This window comes from Malus domestica, chromosome 11 (assembly GCF_042453785.1).
Source record: "Malus domestica chromosome 11, GDT2T_hap1".
NCBI lineage: Eukaryota > Viridiplantae > Streptophyta > Magnoliopsida > Rosales > Rosaceae > Malus > Malus domestica.
In genome coordinates, this window is record NC_091671.1 from 5,554,038 (window position 1) to 5,578,936 (window position 24,899).

The window sequence follows — 24,899 nt, forward strand, 5'->3', positions numbered from 1 at the left end:
ATTCTAAAAATCCTTTAATTGCGTTTGTTTATCATACATCATGTGATTAGTTTTCATCAGGTACTGTTTATATTTAATTTTAAATAAAAAAATTATAATAATTTATGATCGCACGATTTGCATTCACATTGAAACAACGGCCACGATGTTGTAGTCCGCAGGCTATCCATAAAAAGATCCGGATCTGGATCCATGGGACAACTTTTGAACCAAAAGACTAATTACAGACCAATCACAAGTTCTTTTATCATCAACTGACCAATCACAAGTTCTTTTATCATCAACTGACCAATCACAAGTTCTTTTATCTTCAACAGACCAATCACAAGTTCACTACGAATTGGGATGCATCAATAATTACAATCTCAAAAGCCTTTTCTTCTACGTTGAGCTACTAGCAAACTAAGCAACCAAGAGAAAAATGGCTGCCGCTTTGATTGGACAGGCTATTATCTCCGCTTCCATCCAGGTGCTGTGCAACAGAATTGCTTCAACCGAGTTCGCTGACTTGTTCTGGCAGAAGAAGCTGGATGAACCACTCTTCATGAAACTGAAGACGACGCTGCTCACCCTTAATGTAGTGCTCAACGATGCGGAAGAGAAGCAAATTTCAAACCCTGCTGTGAGAGACTGGCTGGACGACCTCAAGCATGCTGTCTTCGACGCGGAGGACATACTTGATGAGATCGACACTGAAGCTTTGCGATGCAAGGTGGAAGGTGAAGGTCAAACCGAGAAATTAACCAAAAAGGTGTGGGACTTCTTCTCTACTTCTCGTAGTCATTTTTATCGAAGCATGAATGTTGGGATACAAGGGTTATTACAAAGGCTGGATGACTTTGTGCAACAGAAAGTTTCCCTTGGTCTTACAGAAGTTGTTGGGAGGAAGGTTTCACAAAGAACTCCAACAACTTCCTTGATTCATGAACCTTTTGTATATGGAAGAGACGAAGATAAAGAAAATTTATCAAAAGTCTTGTTCTTTGATGATGCAAGCGAGGATGATGTATCTATCATCACCATTGTTGGTATGGGCGGGGTTGGAAAGACGACCCTTGCTCGAGCCCTTTACAATGATGATAAGGTGAAAGAGCACTTTACCCATAGATCTTGGGCTTGTGTTTCAGAAGATTATGATGCTATTAGGGTGACTAAAACTCTTCTCGAGTCGGTCACTTCAAAACCTTCTAAGATGACAGATTTGAATTCGCTTCAAGTTGAACTTAGAGAACAACTGAGAGGAAATAAATTCTTATTTGTGTTGGATGACCTTTGGAGTGAGAAATATTCTGATTGGAGGTGCCTACAACCTCCTTTTACTTCCGGGGCAAGGGGAAGTAAAGTCATCGTGACAACACGAAGTGAAAATGTCGCATCTCTCATGAATAATGTTCCCATTCAACACTTGAAGCCTTTGTCACATGAAGATTGTTGGATGTTACTTGCAAAACATGCGTTTGGAAACGAAAACCACAATGCACATCCAACTTTGGAAGAAATTGGCAAGAAAATTGCACGCAAGTGCAATGGTTTGCCTTTAGCAGCAGAGACACTCGGGGGTCTATTACGTTGTAGGAGAGACTTCGAGGAATGGAATAAATTATTAAATAGTAGTCTTTGGGAGCTACCTTATGATAAAAGTGATATCCTTCCAGCCCTACATTTGAGCTATCATTATCTCCCTGCTCAGTTGAAAAGATGCTTTGTGTATTGTTCACTATTTCCAAAAGACTATTTGTTCAAGAATGAAGATGTAGTTCTACTTTGGACGGCGGAAGGTTTAATTCCACAAGATTTTAACCGGCAAAGAATGGAAGAGACGGCTAGAAGTTACTTTGATGAGCTAGTATCACGATCACTACTTCAAAAATCAGGAGAGCGTGGTTTCACAATGCATGATCTTCTTAATGACTTGGGTCAGTTCATGTCTAGGGGATTTTTTTTCAGGTTGGAAGAGAGGGAATCACAAGAAGTTAAAAGACTTCGTCATTTGTCATATGCTAGGAGAGAAATTGATGCTGCTAAAAAATTTGAGCCATTAAATGGGGCTAAGTGTTTGCGGACCTTCCTACCTCTCTTTTTTGGAATAAATGACAGGTATAAACGTTTCCTCATAAGTAAAAAGTTTCTACGAGATTTGTTGCCATCCCTGAAACGTTTACGAGTTTTATCATTGTCGTGTTATAAAAATTTCAATGAATTACCTGATTCAGTGGGCAATCTCATTCACCTACGCTACCTGGATCTCTCCAAGACAGCAATTGTAAGCTTACCTGGTGCAGTTTGCACTCTCTACAATTTGCAGACGTTACTGCTGTCAGGTTGTTCTGCTCTCATTGAACTGCCAGCAGACATGAGAAAATTGATAAATTTACGGACATTAACGTTGGCAGGTTGCAGCTCCCTTACTAAATTACCTGTAGATATGAGGGAATTGAGTAGTTTGCATTACCTCGATGTCAGTGGAACAAACATACAAGGGATGCCAGTGGAATTTGGAAGACTAAAAAGTTTGAGAAAATTAACTGATTTCATTGTGGGGAAATCTACCGGGTCAAGTATTGGAGAATTAAGGGAGTTGCAGCATCTTCAAGGAAGACTTCATATTTCAAATCTGCAAAATGTAGTTGATGTTGTGGATGCCTTGGAAGCCAATTTGAAGAATAAGAAAGGACTCAATGACTTAGAGTTGGCATGGGGTGATGAGGAAGCCGATGATACCCAAAAGGAGAGAGATGTGCTTGACAAGCTCCAACCTTCTGCAAATTTGGAGAAACTGACTATGAGATTCTATGGAGGAACCAGCTTCCCAACATGGTTAGGAAGCTCTAATTCCTTCTCGAACATACAGTTCATGTGTATCAGTGATTGTAAGTATTGTTTGTCCTTGCCAAGTTTTGGGCAGCTGCCCACTCTTAAAGAGCTACGTATCAAAAGGATGAAATCTGTTAGGACGGTTGGTGTTGAATTCTATGGTGATCTTAATGGAGCTTCTGTAATTCAGCCATTTCGGTCTCTGAAGACGCTAGACTTTGACGACATGCCAGAGTGGGAGGATTGGCGACCGAGTCCAAGTGGAGGTCAATGTTCAGACTTTCCTTGTCTTCAGGAGATGGGAATATGGAATTGTCCGAAGCTGAGAGGATACTTGCCCAATTGTCTTCCTTGCTTGAAAACATTTAGGGTGTGTCGGTGTGAATATCTACATCTGCATGATGAATGGGCCAGTAGTAGTAGTAGTCTTAACATGGACTACTTACAGAATTCATTGGAAATAGTTATTGATGGATGCCCAGGTCTGTTACCATTAATAGAGAGAGTAGAGAAGAAGTTCTTGTCCACACTTGCAATTTATAATTTTGATGCAATACAGTGCCTGCCCAAAATGAAATATCTACGAAGATTGAAGTTCTGGGATTGCCCAACCGTGTCGTCATTAGAGTTCTTATCTCATGAGATGATGGCCGAATTGATATCACTTGAGTCTTTGTTTATGCACAACAGTTTTCATTCAGTGAGGTCCTTCCCGTTGGGCGTTTTCCCCAAACTTTCAACTCTTCAAATCTTTTGCTGTGAGAATCTGGAATCCTTTTCTATTGAAGGAGTTGATCAGAACCTAAGCCATCTCAATGAGCTGCGAATCTACGACTGTCAAAATCTGGCGTCTTTCCCGGACGGAGGATTGCCCACTCCCAACTTGGGAGAATTGAAAGTTGGTGGATGCAAGAATTTGAAGTCGTTCCCCGAACGAATTCGCACCCTTGCCGCCCTTGAACGATTGGAATTATGGGATCTTCCAAATCTTGTATCATTTGGCCAAGGGGGTTTGCCTCCCAACCTGCAATATTTTAGGGTTACACGTTGCGACAAAGTGAAGCCTTCCGTGGAGTGGGGATTACAAGGACTTGTCTCCCTTAAAGAATTTACAATTGTTGGCGAGATCTGGGCACCTTTGCTCAAGGAACAGCTGCTCCCTACTACTCTTAACAGTCTCTACATCGCTGGACTATCAAGTCTGAAATCGGTGGTGGACGTAAAAGGACTTCGACACCTCGCTTCTCTTCACCGGCTAACTATTTATGATTGTCCAAGTCTGGAATTCCTGCCACGAGAGGGACTTCAACACCTCACTTCTCTTCAAGAGCTAACTATTGGTTATTGCCCAAGTCTAGAATTCCTTCCAGCAGAGGGACTTCTACACCTCACTTCTCTTCAAGAGCTACGAATTTCTGATTGTCCAAAACTCCAATTCCTGCCAGAAAACGGTTTGCCGCCATCTCTTTCGTACCTGGAGATCGACTCTTGTTCCACCCTGGAGAAAAGGTATGAGAATAAGACGGGAGAAGATTGGGCCAATATATCCCACATTCCTTTGATAAGGATAGGCAAACAATTCATCATATCCATATGAGCTCTGTTTTTCGGCATTTCACTCTCAGGTATTTTGCATCTAATTAACTTCAATAGTTTGAAAAATAAAAGACATAACAGAAATAAGAATCATTGTATAGTTATCCATTTTTTCTTTGCAGCAAAGAAGACAGATTATCCCTGAATCTTCAACATTTTCGGATGGTATGAAGAGGATCAATCCAGCATAGTAAGCATCAAAAGTGCAACATGTTTAGGTACTCTTTCATAACCGAATAATGTATTAACGTTTCAGAAATTACAAATTTTGCAATTTGTTTCTCATCTCTGCATTTTCTTTGTTGTATTGTTTGCTCTGAATTATTCTCTAGCCTTATCCCTGGCGTCACTTATACAATATAGTACTTCGAAAACTCACATTTTTCTTATATCAAAAATAATAAAAACCATCAATACTGCTTATTTTGGTCTGCAGAAGCCTACTTTCGACATAGGCGGCACAAACTTGCATCCACATTTTCCTCCTTCTCCATTGGCAGGCTGTCTCGTTTTCTTTATTCAGATACCAGATTGATGCTTGCGTAGATACTTTATGCTTTTGTTGGTTCATATAATCGTAGCTGACAAATGGAAAGATGTGTGGAGTTAAATCTTTCGAGGTGTGTTTTCTGATGTTTCTTTTTCTTTCATTCTTTTTATTTATCTTCAACATAAACTTGTTGATGAGAGAGACAGTGAGTGGGGAGGGAGGGACAGAGAAAAAGAAGAAATGTTTTTGAAAGTTTTGAGAATCAAAGTTGCAGATTAGTTTCTCAGTAGCTCATGTGTATTATTGATGCATTATTCAACTGTTCTGTATTCCTTTTACCATTTCTCGGTTGCGTGAATCAGCATTAGTTATCAAGACTTTTGTAAAATCAATCCTAAGTATCTGTTAATACAATGTGCCAGGACAGACTCATTATGGCCTTTGTGGATGTGGCAGCGAGCTAACTGTGGTGTGGGACTGTAAAGTACAATTACCCAAGGGAACAGATGCTAGCTTGCATCAATTATTGGGCTTGTCTGGCATGAGTAAACAGCCGTGGCATGCTTTTCTAGTTTTCTTCACGCTGGTGCAAGAGATATATCATGTACGTAACCCTTGGACGATGTTTTTTTTAAAATTTTTTTTTAATCATTCTGTTTTCGTTTGAATATGGTGGCTTTTATGTTGGTGTGGATGAGTTTCTTTACAAACACAAATGCGTAATTCAGCTATATTGTGCGGCACTGACTTATTTGGTTTGAATATGGTGGCGTCATTGCTGCAGAGTCCTTAGTGTGGAACTTAAGAGGCGATTGTCTGAGGCAACGGATGTTAGCTCACATCAATTTCCTAAGCATTTTTGGCATGAAGATGATGCACCTCTAAAGGAAGATGATGGAACCTCGGGATGATATATTTCTTTGTCATACGGGCGTGGTTTGAATACGGTGGCCTGCTATCTCATCTTCTTTCAATGCCATTATCATCTTCAAGTTGGTGTATCTATGCTTTTGTTTATGAATGTGAACTGGTAATAGATCTTTAGTTGAATACTGCAGATGAGCTTTAATTTCCATTCTCTCTTACCATGGAAAATCTTATGCGAAGGATATGATGCTTCATTTTAACAAATGTTAACTGAATATATGTTTCAGTTTTGTCCCTTCACAGTATCCCTGTTTTATGTAGTTTGCATATCATTTAAAAAAAAATCATGTTAATATAATTTACAAATCATATACTTCTTAGAGAGAATTAATTTACGAAGCACCAATAATCGGATCTATTTAAAACCGTAATAGTTAGTTTTGTACATTCTTTATCATCAATCTGTCCATTGAATTTTACTTTCATCTCTGTATTTAGGAGTTTGTTGAGCTGATATGTAAGTAAAGCAAAAGCATCTGAGATGACATTCATGTTGAATAGCTATCACAAGAAGCAGGCATTTCAAAATTTCATATGTAGTAGGAATGTGAGAAAACAGATGGAGGTAAACCTCTTTGTACCCTTTTCCCCTGCCTCCAATTTCTGGAGGAGTCTAAATGTTGATTTTTCCAGTTGGAACTGCAGTTTATTGTTACTGTATTGCTTATTTTGTACTACAGAAGCCTAACATGGGTGGCACAAACTTGCATCTGTACTTCCCTCCTTCCGCGTTGGCAGGTTGTCTCATTTTCTTTATCCCGGGACCATCTTAAAGCTTGTGTAGATACGTTATATGCTCTTGTGGATCTGGCCATAAATTCGCAGCAACAATGGAAAGCCGCACGTAATTAGATCTTTTAGCAGAAGATGTGGAGGTGTGCTTTTTGACGTTTCTCTTCCTTCCGTTATTTTTCTTCATCATCAATATAACGAGAGAGGAGGGTGGCTGGGGAGGGGTAGCGAACAAGGAAAAAAATGAAAAGTTGTGAGAATCAAACTTCATATGGTTGAATGTTCTCCATTTTTTTCTTTTTAAAAGTCCTTAAAACTAATAGACACTGTGATCCTTTCGTCCACCACAGGGTAGAAAGGCTTGCCTAAAGGTGACTAGAAGTAGCACAGTTGCACAGACCCGACATTTTTACAACGCAGTGCTGCTTCCACATTCTCCACTTATCCAAATTCCAACAACATAAGTCAGTCATAAAATGGAGCATCCGGTTTTGCAGGCGAGGACATTGGAAGAGCCCTGAAACGATTTAAACACTTGTGATCTGTCCAAGCTACATGGAAGCAGTGGACGGAAAAGGACTTTGACACCTCACTTCTCTTCAAGAGCTACGAATTGAAAGCTGCCCCAATTATGGAATTTCTGCCAGGAGAGGGACTACATCAATACCTCGCTTCTCTTCAAAAGCTATATATTTGGGGGTTTGGCAGCCTCCAATGCCTTCCAGAAGAGGGTTTGCCGCCATCTGTTTCTTTCCTGAAATCCACCGATGTTCTGCCCTGGAGAAAAGTTGTGAGAAGAAAGACGTATGGGAGAAGATTGAGCCAAGATATCTCACATTCCTTGCATATGGATAGGCAGAGACCTGATCATATGAGCGCTCTATAGTTCGGAAATACTTTTGCTTTCTGACATTTCACTCTCAACTCTCAAACCGAAGTCAGGTATATTTTGCATCAAATTAACTTTCATAGTTGCACAAATATAAATAGAAAGAAAAATAAAAAATATATATGAAACATAGCATGCATATTGTGAATTATTAGTTTTAAATTCTGAATTATTAATTTTCTTGCAGGACACAAGGGCTTCTCCTGGAGAGCTTTTCGTATGCAAGCTTCCCAAATTTGCCAATCACTGCCAGAGGAGAGGAGGGTTAATTGACCACTGTATATACATTTCGTTTTTCTACTAGAACAATCGTCGAAGTAGGAGATCGGGAAAGGTTTAATCCGGCATAATAAGCATCAAATGCACAATATTACTAACAAAATGTATGAGTTTCAAAAATTACAAGCTTTGTTTACTCTTGTTTTCTTTGTAAAGTCTTGTTTGTTCTGAATATTTTGTATTTCATTCTTGTAATATGATACGGTGGTTTAAAACATCAAATTTTGGAATATTTCATGTATGCATTTCAAAAATCAATGGACAATACAGTTTCATTCTTTCTTTGCTGGCTTGTGGTTGCAGCTTTCGGCTCATATGTTTGGAGGATCTCCTCAGTTCCATTGTTGTGATGTCGCATCTGAGTGTCACTGAAAAGCATATACCCATATACATGATATCCTATTGAGACATCATTTCCATAATATTGCTCTAATTTCGTACAATGTTGCTCATCATCTTCCATCCGTATCGTTGATCTCAGAAAAGACTATCACAGATATACTTCGTTTGGAATATTCATTGTCGCCTCTGTCATTGATAAAGGCAACCCCATTGTCACCCTCACTTCCAATGCTCTTTTGATGAAGCTGCAATACCCATTCAAGCCCCCTCACAACATCATTCATCGACGGTCGTTCGATTCCTTTATCATTTAAGCAACTTATAGCAATCTCAATGAACTTGTTCAAGCACTCGACTTCAATCTTATCCTTCACAATTGGGTCAATGATTTGACCAAGTGTCCCGTCTCCATGACAACCCTTGGCCCACTTAGCGAGGTTGATATGCCTAGCCTCCACCGTATGCATCAGAGCTGGCCTCGCACACAATACTTCCCACAAAACACCCCAAATGAGTACATATCAGACTTCTCAAACAGTTGTTAACGTCTGTAGTACTCTGGGTCTAGATACCCAAAACTATCTTTCACCATCGTGCTGATGTGTGTTTTGGACGTGCTGGTTGTGCCCATTTTTGACAACCCGAAATCCGATACCTTGGCCACCATTTTCTCATCTAATAAAATGTTTGTGCTCTTCACATCGCCATGAATAATGGAGCCCTTGGTAGTGTTGTGAAGGTAGTGCAACCCTCGCGCTACGCCAATACAAATTTCAAGTCGTTGTTCCCAGGGAAGAGGTTTGGGGTTACATGTGCGATATAGATGGTCACCGAGAGTGCCGCATGCCATGTAATCGTAAACCAAGATCATCTCGCCATTATCGGAAGTAACCAAATGGCGTGGCAAAGTTGGGAGAGTAGCTCGATTTCCGTCTTGAACACTCGGGCCCTTTGTGATGACTCATGTCGCAATCGTTTGATGGCAACAGGAGTGGCATTGTCGTCAATGTATCCTTTGAACACATTGCCAAACCCACCAACAGCAATAATGAAAGTATCGTTAAAGATTTGGGTGGCGGTTTTATTAAGGGTAATATTGTCAATACACTATCAAGGGATAATACTTAGAGGTTAAGGAAAGTTGTTATTTGTTATGAGTTAGTTAGTCTAACACAGGTGTATATATACATTCAGACTGTAATCTTATTTGATTGAGTAAAATGAAAATATATTTCTCAATATGGTATCACTCGCCCTTGTCTGACGACCTTTCTCTTCGATCCCAAATCTTCCCGCTTCTCTGTTACTCCGATCTTGATCTCCACTCTTGATCTCCGATCTTGTTGATCTTCTCCGCTTCATCCTCTTCTCTGCATCTCTGATCATGGCTCCTGCCGTCTCTTCCTCTACGGCATCGGATTCTCCAATTCTTCCACCGTCGGAAGCTTCAAACCCTAATTCCTCGAATTCTACCTCAATTACCATACAGAACATTGGATCTATGGTTCCGATTAAGCTTACCACTACCAATTACCTGACATGGAGTGCTCTTTTTGCTCCAATTTTTCGTCGATACAATCTCACCGGTTTGATTGATGGTTCTTCGCCGGCGCCGCCTCAACTTCTCACCGACTTCTCCGGAAATCGCAGTCTTAATCCGGCGTATGTTGCTTGGTTTGAGAATGATCAGAACATTCTCATCTGGCTCAATTCGACTCTCTCGGAATCCCTAATTCCTTATACTGTTGGAGTTTCCTCGGCTCGAGAACTATGGGCCAAATTGGAGTCTCGCCTTGCTGCTGCCTCGCATTCTCACATCCACGAACTTAGATCTCGCCTTCGCAGTCTCACCAAAGGAGATCTCACAGCCGCTCAATATTTTCAACGCACTGAGGAGATTGCTGATGCTCTTGCTAGTGCTGGTGCTCCAGTTGAAGATTCAGAGCTGATTTCTGTCATTCTCCATGGCTTACCTCCTGAATTTGACTCGTTTATGGATGCCATTCAGTTTCGTCTTGGTTCAACTACCATGGATGAACTCCATGGTTTGCTTCTTAGCAAAGAGATCCAATTGACCAATCGCAAGCAAAGTCCACCGGTGTCTTCCTTTCAGGCCTACAACACCTCCACTGGTCTTCTTCCTCTGCCTGTTCCTTCTATTTCTCACGGCTATGTTGCTCAGCAGTCGTTCTCTCCTCACAATCAAAACCGTGGACTGGATCGCAACTTTACTCAAGGCAACCACAATTCTCGTGGCAATTTCAGGCAGAACAACAATCCGCGATTCTCCACTTTCAATCGAGGCAATAATCAGCGTTCCAATCGAGGCCCTCGGTCCAATTTTTCATCCAACAGGAAACTTTCTTGTCAAATATGTCGTCAATTTGACCATGAGGCTTGTGACTGTCCTCATCGCATGGACCCTCACTATAATGGCAAGTCATCCCAAACTGCGTTGGTTGCCAACACCTCCAACTCCTCCTCTCCGTGGATTGTCGACTCTGGAGCCACTTCTCATATGACCAACAACTATGCCACTCTCCAGAATCCTGAAGTCTACACAGGGCCTGAACAAGTGTATATCGGTGATGGCAAAGGTTTGCCTATCACTCACACTGGTTCTTCTTCCATTACCACTTCACATAGTAATTTTGCACTCAAAAATGTTTTATTTGTGCCTGATCTGAAGCATAATCTCCTCTCTGCAAATCAATTTCTTATTGATAATCAATGCTCTATGCATCTTTATCCCTCTCACTTTACTATGAAGGATCTTTCTTCGGGGAGGATGCGTTTTAAAAGTCCTGTTCAGCATGGCTTCTATCCATTTTATCCTTCATCTCACACTGGTGCCAAGCATACAGCGCTTACTGCTACTCCAAAAGCTTCCCGGACTCTGTGGCATGGACGGTTGGGCCATCCTTCAGTCAGGATTTTAAATAAGCTTGCCTCTCAATCTTGTATCTCTGTGTTCCAACATAAGACCTTTTCTTTTTGCTCAGCCTGTGCATTAGGAAAGTGTTCTAGATTGCCATTTGTATCTACTACATGTACTACCACGAAACCTTTAGAACCCATTCATACCGATGTTTGGGGACCCTCACCTATAGCTTCTCAGGATGGTTTCCGGTACTATGTCATATTTGTAGATGATTTTACTCGATACTGTTGGTTCTACCCTCTGAGATACAAATCTGATGTACTATCAGTCTTCATGAAATATAAATCTTTGGTTGAAAATACTCTGTGCACCAAAATTATTACTTTGAGATCTGATTCTGGTGGTGAATACATGAGTACTCTTTTCTCTACTTTCTTGGCATAACATGGCATCCAACATCAGTTATCTTGTCCTCACACACCCGAGCAAAATGGGTGTGCTGAACGCAAACACAGGCATCTTGTGGAAACTGCCCGGACTCTTTTTGCAGCATCTAAAGTTCCTCACTTATATTGGGTCGATGTTTTTGCAGCTGCAATCTATCTCATTAACAGGTTACCTACTCTATCTCGGCCCTCACCTTGGGAGTCTCTTTTCAAGACATTGCCTTGTTATGGTACCTTCAGAGTTTTTGGTTGCCTCTGCTTTCCGTGGTTAAAGCCGTATACTTCTTCTAAGTTGGATGCTAAGAGCAAGCCCTGTGTTTTCTTGGGCTATAGTCTCAATCATAAGGGGTACAAATGCCTTGATCCAGTTACGGGCCGCCTTTACATCTCCCGGCATGTTCTCTTTGATGAAAGTAAGTTTCCATTTTCTAATCTTTATTCTTCCTTTCCTTCTTCCCCATTACAACCTGCAACTCCATCCTATGCTATTCCATCTTCCTTAACTTTTCCATCCCTTACTCCTTCCTCACCCTCATCTCCTTTCTCTGGCCCATCCTCCTCCCCTCCTCCCACTGCACCACCGCCATCCTCACCACCCTCTGGACCATCATCCTCCCCTCCTCCTCCTGCACCACCACCGCCATCCCCTCCACCCTCTTCCTCCATAAACACTCACCCTATGCAAACCCGCTCTAAGTCCGGCATTTACAAACCTAAAGCTTTTACTGCCACAAATCATCCTTTTCCCTCTCATTTGTCTCTGGATTATATTCCTACAACCTATCTTCAAGCATCTCAACACCCTCATTGGCGCCAAGCAATGCAGGAGGAATTTAATGCTCTTCTTCATACTCAAACATGGTCCCTGGTTCCATATCATTCTTCACAGAACATAGTTGGCTGCAAATGGGTGTTTCGCATCAAACGAAAACCCGATGACTCCATCGATCGCTACAAGGCTCGGTTGGTTGCCAAGGGCTTTCACCAACAGGAAGGTCTCGATTACACTGAAACGTTTAGCCCTGTGGCTAAACCTGTGACAATTCGCCTCTTACTCACCCTTGCTGCTCAATTTGATTGGTTTCTGCACCAACTTGATGTCAGTAATGCATTCTTACATGGCACTCTTTCTGAATCTATGTTTATGCAACAACCACCCGGCTTTGCAGACTCTACCAAGCCCCATCATGTGTGCCAGCTTCATAAATCGTTATATGGTCTGAAACAAGCTCCCCGAGCTTGGTATGATAAACTACATGCTGCTCTTGCTTCTCTTGGCTTTGTTGGTTCTCAAAGTGACCATTCTCTGTTTGTCAAAAAGGACAAATCCTTGGTCTTTGTTCTTGTGTATGTGGACGATATTTTGGTTACTGGGCCCTCTTCTGTTGATTGTCAACATGTGATCACACATCTCAGCAATTTGTTTCCTATTAAGGATCTTGGTCCTTTACACTATTTTCTCGGTCTCGAGGTTAAGCGCTCTTCTACTGGCATTTTCCTCTCCCAAACTAAATATATTCTGGATTTGCTACACAAAGCCAAAATGGTTGGTGCAAAACCCTGCAACACACCACTGAGCACTTCCAAGATTGATCATGCTTCTCCTCTCCTTGATAATGCTTCTGAGTACAGGTCCTTGGTGGGTGCTCTTCAATATCTAACTTGGACACGGCCGGATCTTAGTTTCGCTGTCAACCTTGTCTGCCAGTTCATGCACACTCCCAAAGTCTCTCACTTCCAAGCTGTCAAGCGTATCCTCCGGTATCTTAAGGGCACCATTGATCACGGTCTCTGGTTCTCGAAGTGCTCCTCTGTTCCATCTTTCAAGGCCTTTTCCGATGCTGACTGGGCTGGTTGTGAGCTAGATAGGAGATACACTGGTGGTTATTGCATTTTTCTGGGTAATTCTCTCATTAGTTGGAGCGCTAAAAAGCAACCCACTGTTGCTCGTTCCTCTACCGAGGCAGAGTATCGCTCCCTTGCCAACACTGCTTCTGAGATCACTTGGATTTGTCAATTACTTGCTGACATTGGTTTTTGTCTGCCTTGTTCTCCTCAACTTTGGTGTGATAACGTATATGCTATATCCCTTGCCAAGAATCCTGTTTTTCATGCTCGGACCAAGCATGTCGAGCTTGATTATCATTACATCCGTGAAAAAGTAGTTGCCAAGCACATCTCCCTTCACTACATCTGCTCCCAAGACCAAGTGGCTGATATCTGTACAAAATCCTTAGCTGCAGCACGTTTTTTGTTTCTCAGGGACAAACTTCAACTTCGGGTCCCTCAGTTTCGTTTGAGGGGGGATATTAAGGGTAATACTGTCAATACACTATCAAGGGATAATACTTAGAGGTTAAGGAAAGTTGTTATTTGTTATGAGTTAGTTAGTCTAACACAGGTGTATATATACATTCAGACTGCAATCTTATTTGATTGAGTAAAATGAAAATATATTTCTCAATAGGTTTTAGTCTTAGCCAGCGGAAAGCAACGACACAAATAAGGCAATCAAGGTGAGTCGGGGGGTCTCTGTTGACTTTGTAAAGTTTTTTCAACCTTCTAAATTCGCTTTTGAATCTCATTTTCAATCATATTATTTAATACAAAAAATTGATACGTTTGATGATATATTTTCTAATGTAAATAACGCTTACTACTATATGTGGTACTTACTTATATACTAAAAAGTGTACGAGCAAATATGTTAATTTTATATATCTAAATAACATCTCTCGCTTATGCTAGATATGAATATAAAAATTCTTTAAGAACTTTGTAATACCGAATTAGTTGTTGGAAAAATGCTAGGCAGTTTGCATGTTTTAGTCCACCGAAAATTGATTACCAACTAAGTGAACTTTTGAAAATTCCACGAATTTGACACTTGAAATTCTACGATTTTAATCATTGTTCTAAAAACATGCACAAAAAACGCATGACAATACTCTTCAAAGATCAATCAAGACCATAAAGTGTTTGATTAAATCTTCTTTGTCTTTTGTTTGGAAGAGGGAGGCACAAACTTCATCCATCGAGGGAAAAACAAATTCCGTTGCCGGGACTTGAACCCGGGTCTTTCGGGTGAGAGCCGAATATCCTGACCAACTAGACTACAACGGATTGTTGACATAGCATTACGCAATGGCTAATATCAATAAATAGATCACATTCTCTTCTTTATAAAAGTATAATGTTGATGGGTGCCCTTCCCCAATTTTGTGTATGGTCGAAATGACCACTTAATTCACGCTCTAGTAATTCATTTTTACTTGTAAGTGAGAGGTTTTAAGTTTGATTCTGGTAAAAAACGAATTTGAACTACAGCTTGCCAAGTGTGATAATAACCTATTTAGTGTAGATAATAACGTATGTTTTGAAAAAAAAAATCATATTACCTTTCAATTTGCTATGGTCAAATCTCACGAACATTGATAGAAAAGTTAATTAACCTAACCAACCTCACAATCAAAGAAAAATGCTAGAGAGACCTTTTTTTCCGACTATGTTTTGTAAATCACATGATGTGGCGGTTGGTTGAACGTTGGTTGAATTCTTTTTTTGAATCAATAAAAAGAAGTTCAACCATTAACCGCTACATCATGTAGTTACCATTTTGAGAGGTTCTCCAAGTTGAAACTCATGCTCTTTGATGAACTGCACGCTAGCAAGGGTGCCAGTGCGATGCTCTTGGTTTGAAAACCGTATAAAACATGTCGAAAGTTCTAAATATATAAATGATAGTCAATACTATTTACATGTGAAAATCTATTTACAATAAGGAACAAGAGCAACAATTTCACAGATAAATTCAACTACAAATGAAAATGATAATTACATTCAAAACGAAAAACTTGGTAGTTACAATGAAGGTATCATTAAATGAGGCAAAAAATGAGCAACAACGAAAACATGCTCTCCATCACGAAGAACAGTTCCTGTTCGTGGCAGGAATTCCCGTCGGGGATGTTTCCTGGCCGACGAGCACACAGCTCCCCTGGAGGTTCGGCGCCGGTTGAGGGCTGCTGTCGGGCTTCTGCTTTCCTGTCGGGTTTTGTTGGGCAAGTCTTGTTGGGAAAGACTCTTCGGGAAAGACTGAAAGAGAAGGACAACGTTAACTTTGAGAGGTGCCTTTGTGGGGCCTTAGGTGTAGGCCTTGAGGCTCACAATCAAGGTTAACATTTTAGTGCTCAGGCGTGCCACTGCCATCTTCAGCATGGCAGATGTCGAATGGATATCAAGTTTTAGTTGTGAATATGCATATGCCCGAGAAACCGTGTTAGATATAACAGGTGCCTTTGTGGGGCCTTAGGTGTAGGCCTTGAGGCTTCCTGTCAAACTAAACCAGTACTTGAGCATATTATATTTGGTCTTTATGGTTGTCGGAGTCTTATAACTATTATATTTCTGATTATCCGAGTCTGAGAGGTAGAGCGAACCCAAATAGGTGCCTTTGTGGGGCCTTAGGTGTAGGCCTTGAGGCTTCCTATCAGAATCCATTCCATACTTAAGCGTTCTATGATAATCATGATATAATAAAAATAAAACCAAGAGGTAGGTCGATTACTTGCGCCCCAAGTAACTTCGGACTTCTCGTTTATCAAGGATTGTCGTGGATGGGTTAAGTCCACATAAAGTTCTTTTTTATGCCTTGAGGCCAAGGACTTTTAAACTAATCAGATTTACATGCCTGAGGGCTTAGGACTTGGATCTGATTTAAACACTGAAGATATATTCAAATCGGATCCAAGTACTGAGAAAGCTTTGTCATCGTGATTTTGCTAGAAACAACTTGCATATAACTGGAAATATACAACATATTGCTAGACTTTAAAGAAAGAGAAGACAAAGACAGAGCAAAGCAGGTCGGGCAAGATTAAACCTTATCAATTAAGGCCGATCGTCTTGCAGGTCCCTATCTTTGTAGTTCTGTCAAAGGTCTGAAAGCTTAGAGGGGGAGAGGGGAAAGGAGAATACAAAAGGTGAATCGATACTACAACAAGTTCGAACAAGGGTAGCAGAGCTATTACAAAGGTTGGGAGAAAAGATTATCCCGAGGGGGATGAAGGCTTGGGCTGACTACAGCTTCGTTTTGAAAGGCAAATCTGGCTTTTTGAGCAGAGTTTGTGCTTTTGTTTGTTTGATTGAGTGTCCTTATTCCTGTCTTCTCTTCCTCCTTTTATAGACGACTCGGTTTGGCTCCTGTAGCGACAGCTTTGCCCGAATGCGGTCTGAGGGTGATGACTCATCAGCTTTATTACATGTAATGCCACCATAAAGTACTTTATGGGCTGTGCAGTCTGATCAGTCTACACCACTTGGTCCTTGGGTAGGTAGGCAAGTGGCCCTTATGAATTGTATCAAGTCAAAAAAGGCCCTTTCCTGCTTTCCCAAGTTTCGGCCGGGCCTTGATCTTCTATTCCTCCAGGCCTCCTTTTGGGCCGACTCCATCCTTGGGCCAAAAATTAAGTTTTAATCCAAACAGTTCCAAGAATTACATTTTCCGCCACTGTGTACCTAGGTGAGTATCGGAGAGAAGAGCAGAGTGAAGAGAAAGAAGGGAGAAGGAAGAGAAAGAAAAAATAAAGTATTTATATTTTCTCAGACGGGTGGACATGAAATACAGAAACTAAGCAGAGGCAAAATTCAAACTACACTGTGCTTATAAACAGTAAACAAGTTCGTTTTGAATTTAATTTAGATTGAATTTGGGGAAGCAACAACCAAGATTTTGGAGACTGAGCATCCAATTCCTTGGGTTTATCATTTCTGTTTCCATTGTGATGGTCTTGAGTACAACCTTTCACCAATCAAGATCAGTGTACAAAATCGTACCAAATGGGTTCGGGTCCTATGACGATACATACATATATGTGTGTGTGTATGTGTGTGCGCGCGCGCGCGCATTTATACAAAAGCAGTAAAATTAGAAGAACATAATAAGCTTAGTCGAACAATTCCCAATCCTGAGTTATTTTGGTAGAAGATGGCAATGGGGTTGGGATATGCAGGCTTCCAACCCCCAACTCAAACCTCTCCCAATTTTTAGTGACCGAGACTGCGTTGATACTCTTCTTGCTGAATGGATTAGAGTTTCTCGCCTTCAGATTGTCGAGCGTGTCAACAAAGCTCTGCACACGTCGAACCTGTATGCACGAACATAACCATTGGCACTCTCCATTGGCACAAATACTTATTGATATTCGTAAATTGGAAAATTGTTCCCGAGCAAAAATCTCATGCAGGCACTTCTATGAAACACATGGGCGAACAACTGTTTAACCAACGTGATATAAAAAGCATCGTTCGGAACAGACAATGTTGCACAACTTGAGAGTTGAAATTTCTCAATGTTGGAGTCCTAGGATTCGTATCTATGACACAATCCAAAATAAGCACATGTGAAATAAGTACGTTGGAGTCGGAGGATTCTTTTTCTCAAGTATTATCAACAAATTAAAATTTGATCTAGGATCCAAGAAATGTCTTCGATTTGAAACACTTTCAGTCTTCCAATTATACTCGCATTAGGCTTCAGATTTCTCAAGTTCTATCGCATTTCTACTTTATAGAGCACGAGTAACAAGCATCATTTACCTTTAGTAATGCTCAAGTATCAACAATATTGATCAGGATAATGTGGATAAGGTTCCCTTAAACATGGAAAATCGTATGAATCATGACACTAGCTATAAAGTTTCGAGAAGAAGCATCACCAACCTCGACCCGCCTCTGCACTTTTGCTTCTCCATCAGCTACAATCGAATCCAATTTAAGTAACTCCACCATGAGTAACTCTGTTAAGACCACAATTTCCCTATCTGAAACCTTGAGGCCACTTAACAGACTTGTCTCCAAATCAACAATCTAACAAATCATTAACAGCACAATTAGCTTATCGAACGCTGCACGAAAAAAGGACTTGATCATATACACAAACCTTTTGAGAGAGTTTGTCAACCTCTGCTCTAACTTTGGCAACCTCCTCATACGCATTCAATACGCCTTGATTTTTCTTCATCTCTTCAAGCTTCTTCTCTTTGCTAGCCGGGTCCTCTAGTAATACAATCTTCGACATATCTTTTACGCCCGCTATGTGCAGACATTCATTATCTTCCTTTTCTTTCCCTCTGAACAACAATCTTTGTTCCTTTGGCTCCAATCCGGTCTCAGGGGAAAGAACTCTTTTCAGATCACCTTGCATTTAATGTCTATTACAAATAAGTCCCCAAATAGTTCCAACATGTTGAATGATGAACGAAAAGATTGACATTCTATCCCCCCCCCCCCCCCACATAAATTCCAAATGCCAAGTCCGTCACACCAAAATGATGAAGCAAAAGACAACTCTTGAAAAATAAAAAATTTGTGTCAGAACATATGAGTTGTTTAAAAGTGCCTTTAAAATGACTGAAACGCTTCTAGGTCCTAAAAGGACTTAGAGTGCTTCCTGCAAAAAGTATAAGGAAGTAGTTATAATATTTTTTCCATGATTCACTTATATTTTTATTAAAAATTGATTCTAAATATATTTTTACAAAAAACACTTTAACCATTTTAAAAGTAGTTCCAAACGAGACCTATATTACTGAAGAAAGAAGCAACAGAGAATCACATTAAACAAAACCCAAGAAGCAAACTTCAAGAATCCACTGCATATATTGAAACATTAAATAATAAGAATGCTAACAAACACACTTGGGTAAAAGAAAAAAAAAACAAATAAAATTTCACACACTATTACATAAATCATTTATCAACTCCAACTTCATCCCTAGAATTGTCCATTTTGAATTTCTTTTCTACAGATTTTAATAACAAACAAAACAAAATGGCATCAATGGAAATCTTCAAATTTTCCAAACATTTAAAAATAAAAATAATATGAAGAACCCAAATTGTAAATGGGCAATGCTACCCAAAATTCTCATTACAACACCAAAGGAGCAAATCCCCAGAAAAATTACGAGGAGAACAACAAGAACCCAGAAAGAAAATTTAAATTAGATTAATGAGAAGATTTACCAAAAGTGGATTGAGCATGGACAAGGACATCATGGTAATAAGAACCATGAGAAACCTTGATCTTGATCATAATCCCAGAATTTGCATCCCCAATGTCTCTCTTTTGAACAAGCATTCGACCTGGCCTCAGCTCCCAATCTATTTTCCTATTTAACCCATCATTTTCCACACCAACTCTTGTTCTTTTTTTCATTCTATTTATCTGAGAGGATCATAAAAAAATAAAGATATAGAATTATAGGGAAAATGGAAAAGGTGGAATTGCAGAAAGAGAGAGGTGAGAGTGCGTGATGGCTTGGCGGGTTGAGTAAGCAAAGAAAAGGCACTTGAAGACAGGGACCTCGAAACAGATTCCAGAGCTAGCGGTTGGTCAGTACAACTCAAAAGTTGGTATGCAGAAGGAGAGTACCACTTTGCACTTGCACTCGTGCGACTGCGTTTAGTTTTCCTAGAGATTAAGTGGGCTTAGTAGCATACTTATATGATGATTAAGGAATGGGCTTTTTGTTAAAAGTTAGACTTGGGTTTGAAGTTCATGGATATTTTAGAAGTGTTTGCAGCCAATGCACTTTGATTGGTCCATTTTGTTCAAATGTGTCAAGGACATGGATTTTGTATCTTCTTAAGTTGGCATGGGCTCCCTATCCAAACAAATAATTTGGGTTCTTCTCATTTTTTTAGTTTATTCTAAACCATCACCCACATTTCTTAATTGAGTAATGTTAAGTAAATTAACTTTTTGAACCAAATTTGTTAATTATATGATGCATCACAAAAAAAAGAAAAAAAAGAGAGTATATTAATCAATAATTAAGTAAGGATTTTTTTATTAGCACCCCTCATATTATTCAATACACCCCACATAAATATGTATTATTAAATCACTTATTTATCTAAACATGAAATGACTATTTAGCCCCAAATAATTTAAAAGAAATTGAATACACAAATTATTTACTAATATGAACCCTAACTCTAAATTGGTTGTCTAAACCCGAAGCCTAAAATCCTAAAACCCCTAATTGACAAAAACACCCAAATTGATAGAAACCTAGACCCTAAAAATAAAAATAAAAATGTTACGAATTCGTAACCAGACGTACTTCATTATATATTTTGTAAGAACTACAACATTTTTTTGTTATCAAAATCTATAACTATCCAAAACAAATTTTCGATTTCTCAAAAAAAAAAAAAATCCATTATAATATAAACAAATTTTTTCTCTAAGTGGTAAGCTTAGCAGTTGGCACTACTTTCTTTTAAGTTTTGTACCGTAAAAAGAAATGAACCCGTTATAATCTTCCCATTATAATTGTGGAAAAAAAAAATTCACCCATGTCCTATCATTCTTTTTTGGGTCAAAATTTTGTGAGATTGACTCTAGAGGAGTAAGAGAGAGGGATAAAAATTTTGGATTTGTGCTCTACCAGTAAAATAAACCAACAATTGAATGTTATGAAGTTGACCTCATAATTAGCATTTACATGTTTAGCGAGAGTCTTGAAATTTGGAGGTGTGGTGAGAATGAACAATGAGAGAATGTTGAATGTATGTGAAGAATTTGGGGTGTATGTAGAAAGTTTGGGATGTGAGGGTAATATAGGAAAGTATGTGGGGTGTACTAAGATAAATTTTGATTGAAAAAGTAGATGTGGGGTGTTAATAAAACAACCCTTAAGTAATAATGTAATCATTAACAACCACATCATATGTTTTTTTTTATAAAATTTGATTTAAAAAGTTGATCTCTTTTACCATTAGGTGAGGCTGCTCTTTGCAACAACTCAATCATAAAGGGTGGGATTGAGTACGGCCCAAACGCAGAGAGTTTCTTACTTGCGTTTTTTAGAAAGTTGTCGGATAAGGCAGCCTCACTCAATATACTCTTCTTAATAGTGATTTATGTCATATTTAACTTTTCAAATACTTAGCTACTTAAAAATATTATATGACATTATCGTCCTTAACGATACTTGGATGCTTCACTCTATTTGTTCCATACTTAGGGCCTCCGTATTTAGATCTCGTATAAATACTCGGGAGACTCAAATGTAATTATGTAATAAATGAAGGGGCAAATATGTAAAAAGGGGAGGAGCCCTTAGTCTATAAAAGGGTCTCCTCACCCTCACAATCAAGAAGGCTCTCACCCTCACAATCCTCTCACAAACAGAGAAATACAATATCAGTGTGGACGTAGCCCAAACATTGGGATGAACCACGATACATCTTGTGTTCTTTACTTTCTTGCAGATTCACGGTCGGATTTACGTTGTTCCAAGACCTCCAGTTTTGTGCATCAACACACTCCACAATTGATTAATAAGGTGCATAGCACGTTTCTTTGATAACACCATTAATAAGGTATATTACACTACTACCCATTCTACCACCAGAACTACATATACCCACCATCAACGCATTATATGTTTGCGAGGTCTCTCACAATCCATTTGAAAGTTATTATTGTCCAACACAGCTATTCCGAACAAAGTCTACATGGGTGGTGTTCTTTTTCTTCTCATTATCCAAAGAAGACAGCTCTCTCTCTCTAAAGCTCTGTTCTCTTTGCTCAACTGTTGCTTTTTCTACCGCCCTACGTAGCTGCACCTCTTCCGTCCTTTTGTGTTGGCTCTTCCATCCTCTCTTGTGATGGCTCTCCATCCTCTTTGTGATGGTTCATCCACCCTCTGACCCCCTCAACCTCTCCATGCTCTTTGTGATGGTTCCTCCACCCTCGAGCTGTGGTGTGGAACTGTAAAGTAGAATTACCTACGGGAACAGTTGCTAGCTTGCATCAATTACTGGGCCTTTCTGGCAAGAGTAAAAAGCCATGGCTTGCATCAATTACTAGGCGTTAGGCCCCTGCCTATCGCCCGATTAGCGCCTAGCGATTTTTAGAAGTGTGGTATTTATATAATTAGACCATCTTAATTTACCTACCTACTATTTGAAATGTTCATTTCCAATTATGCAAAATATTGTATACCAACAACAAAATATTGCATAAACTTAGGAATTGGATCATGCTTTTGATTTTATCTTTTAACTGCAAACAATCATATATATATATATATATATATATATATATATATATATATTACTTTATATATTTTTACAAAAAAAACGTCCCTAATAGGCTAATATATGTAATAATACATGAAAAATAATTTACCTACCATGTATACAAAAATGTTATTTGATTCAAAATATATAATCTAGGTTTTCTCAAAAAAAAAAAATATATATATATATATATATATATAATCTAGGTGTAGCATATATATATTTTTATATAATTGGAACACATTAATTTACCTACCTACAAATTAGTTTCCAATAATTTACCTACAAAAAATTTCCTGTATATTATGTCATACCTATATTTATACAACAATAAAACGTGCCTAATATATGTAACAATACATGAAAAATAATTTACCTACAAGTTAGAGAAGTGTTATTTGATTCAAAATATATAATACGGATTTAGTATAATTTTTTTTAATAATTGGAACAAATTAATTTACTTCCAAATTAATGCAAAATATATAAATCACAAAAAGGTAAATTTTTGGTATGATATGGATACAATTAATGCAATACAACAGTTTATATATTTGTTTGGACCCAAATTTACACCATCGGCCCATGTAATCAAGGCCGTTGAGTAAGCATAGTTCTCAACCGTCGGATGGACAAGTGAAGATATTTTTGTTAAAGGATAATATTATGGTTTTTATCATAATTATCTTTTAATATGAATTATCTTGGCATATTCTTAAACGGGATGGATAGGATGCAGATTATATCCTCAAGTAAGAGGTATAGTTCAAATTAATTTGGATGTATGGCAATGAACGTGCAGATTGAAAAGCTTGGGGATTTGATGATTTTAAAGTCATGGTCTTGGATAATGATGGGATAAGGAACCTAGGTAGACTATGTCTTTTTGCATGGTGATGGATGTTGTGAGATGGGTTTAAAAGCTATTGATGGAGTTTTGATGATAAGAAGTCTAGGTGGGCTAGGCTTTTTATGAGATATGATAAAGCCTAACTTTTATTAGGTTTGAAAAGTCAAGGAAAAATATCACGGATCAAATTGAGGGATATGACTTGGTTTTTGATGTGGATCAATGTCAATTCCACGAATTAAAGTTGCAGTGGAACTCTGCAAAATTATCTGGCCATGCCAAGCAAAAGATACGTCCCTATAAATACAGAGGTGCCGTGCAACGGGAAGGGACCTCCAATTCAACACACAAAACTGCCCTGCGCAAACCCTCTCAACAACTTTGAGATTTTTTTATTTTCTTTTTCGCTGAAACATCTTCAGTTGGCATAGACAGCATTGTGGAGGCAACCGGTGATATGTTCAGTTGGCATAAACAGCACTGTCGCCGTAGAATCAGCCGATCTCGCAGCATCTTCAGTTGGCATAAACAACACTGTGTCGAGGCCGACTGGTTACCTATCCAAGTCTTGGTTGAGAGGGATTTCCGAATCCTTGTTGGTCGAGGTCATCTCATCAGCCTTCTCGGCGAAGTGAGGTGTTACGAGTTACTACATTTGGCACATTGGAAGCTGAATTTGATATTGAACTTCGCTAAGTTAGCAGCCTTGTCTTCAGGCTCTAGAACCCGAAGGCCGAGATAAGTTCCTTCCTCGGCCGCAATCGCAAGACACAGAAGTCAGCCGCACACTCAACGCAACATCAACATATTTTACTCCTCGGCTGACGAGTTGGCACGCCCCGCACACAACCGAATGATGTAGTTAGCTTATAGATTACTCGGCCTGTGTGCCACGTAGGCTTGGTAATTTTTAGGGTCAACATTTTGGCATGCCCAATGGGACCCAGTGCTAAAACTACGAAGTTCATATGATATATCAAGATGTCAATCTGGCTCCATGTAGCCGATTGTATGAGCTCCTAGAGGAATTGAAAAAACACAATGAGGAATGTAAAAGATCTTTGGAAGTGGAAAAAGTTCTTCGTGGCCATCGAGAGATGCAAAAGTCATTTGCTTACATGTTGAGAATAAAAGCTCTTGTTCCCCTGCAAGAGCAATGGGTAAACGAAGACAGGGCTCAATTTAATGCATGGTTAGATGAAGAACGTTTTCCTTATGTTTCTGACTACAGATCAATTCCATTTGAAAAATGGTTAAGTCCAAAGGCCGGGGGGCAATTTTTCGTTCTGGCCACAATCAAAATTCGGCCTAAGAAAATTGTCAAGACGGCCGAAGAAGAATCTAGGCCACCTGTTTTTTCGGTCGAGATTGAAATTATGGTAGGCCTAGAAGCAAAAGTTCAAGTGTCTGAGCCACAAATCGACTTAGAAAATGATTCGTCAGAGGAGTGCTCCAATGACGAACAAGGCCGAGACATAGGCCTAGCCGAACAAACTACGCTACTCGATATGATTATTGGGGATAAAGCCGATATGGAGAAATCTCATTTGGCTAAGTTA

General features: G+C 39.4%; 2 protein-coding genes and 1 non-coding gene across 18 annotated transcripts in view; 1 reads left to right on the forward strand and 2 right to left on the reverse strand.

Annotated features, from left to right (window-relative positions):
• The first annotated feature begins 760 nt into the window (after window positions 1-760).
• The window catches only part of LOC103447351 (putative disease resistance RPP13-like protein 1), a 62,747-nt gene continuing 38,608 nt past the window's right edge, over window positions 761-24,899 (forward strand). The window contains exons 1-9 of one of the 16 annotated variants that reach the window (XR_011573237.1): window positions 761-4,439; window positions 4,533-4,628; window positions 4,847-5,030; window positions 5,328-5,504; window positions 5,685-5,930; window positions 6,266-6,392; window positions 6,566-6,702; window positions 6,910-7,501; window positions 7,636-8,005. Coding sequence is in view for 5 of the 16 variants with exons in the window: in XM_070808256.1 (XP_070664357.1) it covers window positions 797-4,323; window positions 4,533-4,581 (3,576 nt within the window). In the remaining 11 variants the exon portion in view is untranslated. Of the gene's footprint in view, window positions 4,440-4,511; window positions 4,629-4,838; window positions 5,031-5,322; window positions 5,505-5,684; window positions 5,973-6,265; window positions 6,393-6,507; window positions 6,813-6,909; window positions 7,502-7,635; window positions 8,006-24,899 lie in introns of those variants that run through there. The other 15 variants (XR_011573244.1, XR_011573246.1, XR_011573248.1 and 12 more) reach the window with 15 other exon arrangements.
• On the reverse strand, window positions 14,447-14,519 carry TRNAE-CUC (transfer RNA glutamic acid (anticodon CUC)). Its single transcript has one exon. It is a non-coding gene; the product is annotated as a tRNA-Glu (tRNA).
• Window positions 17,104-19,869, reverse strand: LOC103447349 (BAG family molecular chaperone regulator 4-like). Its single transcript, XM_008386539.4, has 4 exons — window positions 19,422-19,869; window positions 18,337-18,593; window positions 18,117-18,263; window positions 17,104-17,542 (listed from the first exon to the last, which is right to left on the reverse strand). The coding sequence occupies exons 1-4, from the start codon at window positions 19,612-19,614 to the stop codon at window positions 17,342-17,344; spliced, it is 798 nt and encodes a 265-aa protein (XP_008384761.2). The 5' UTR covers window positions 19,615-19,869; the 3' UTR covers window positions 17,104-17,341.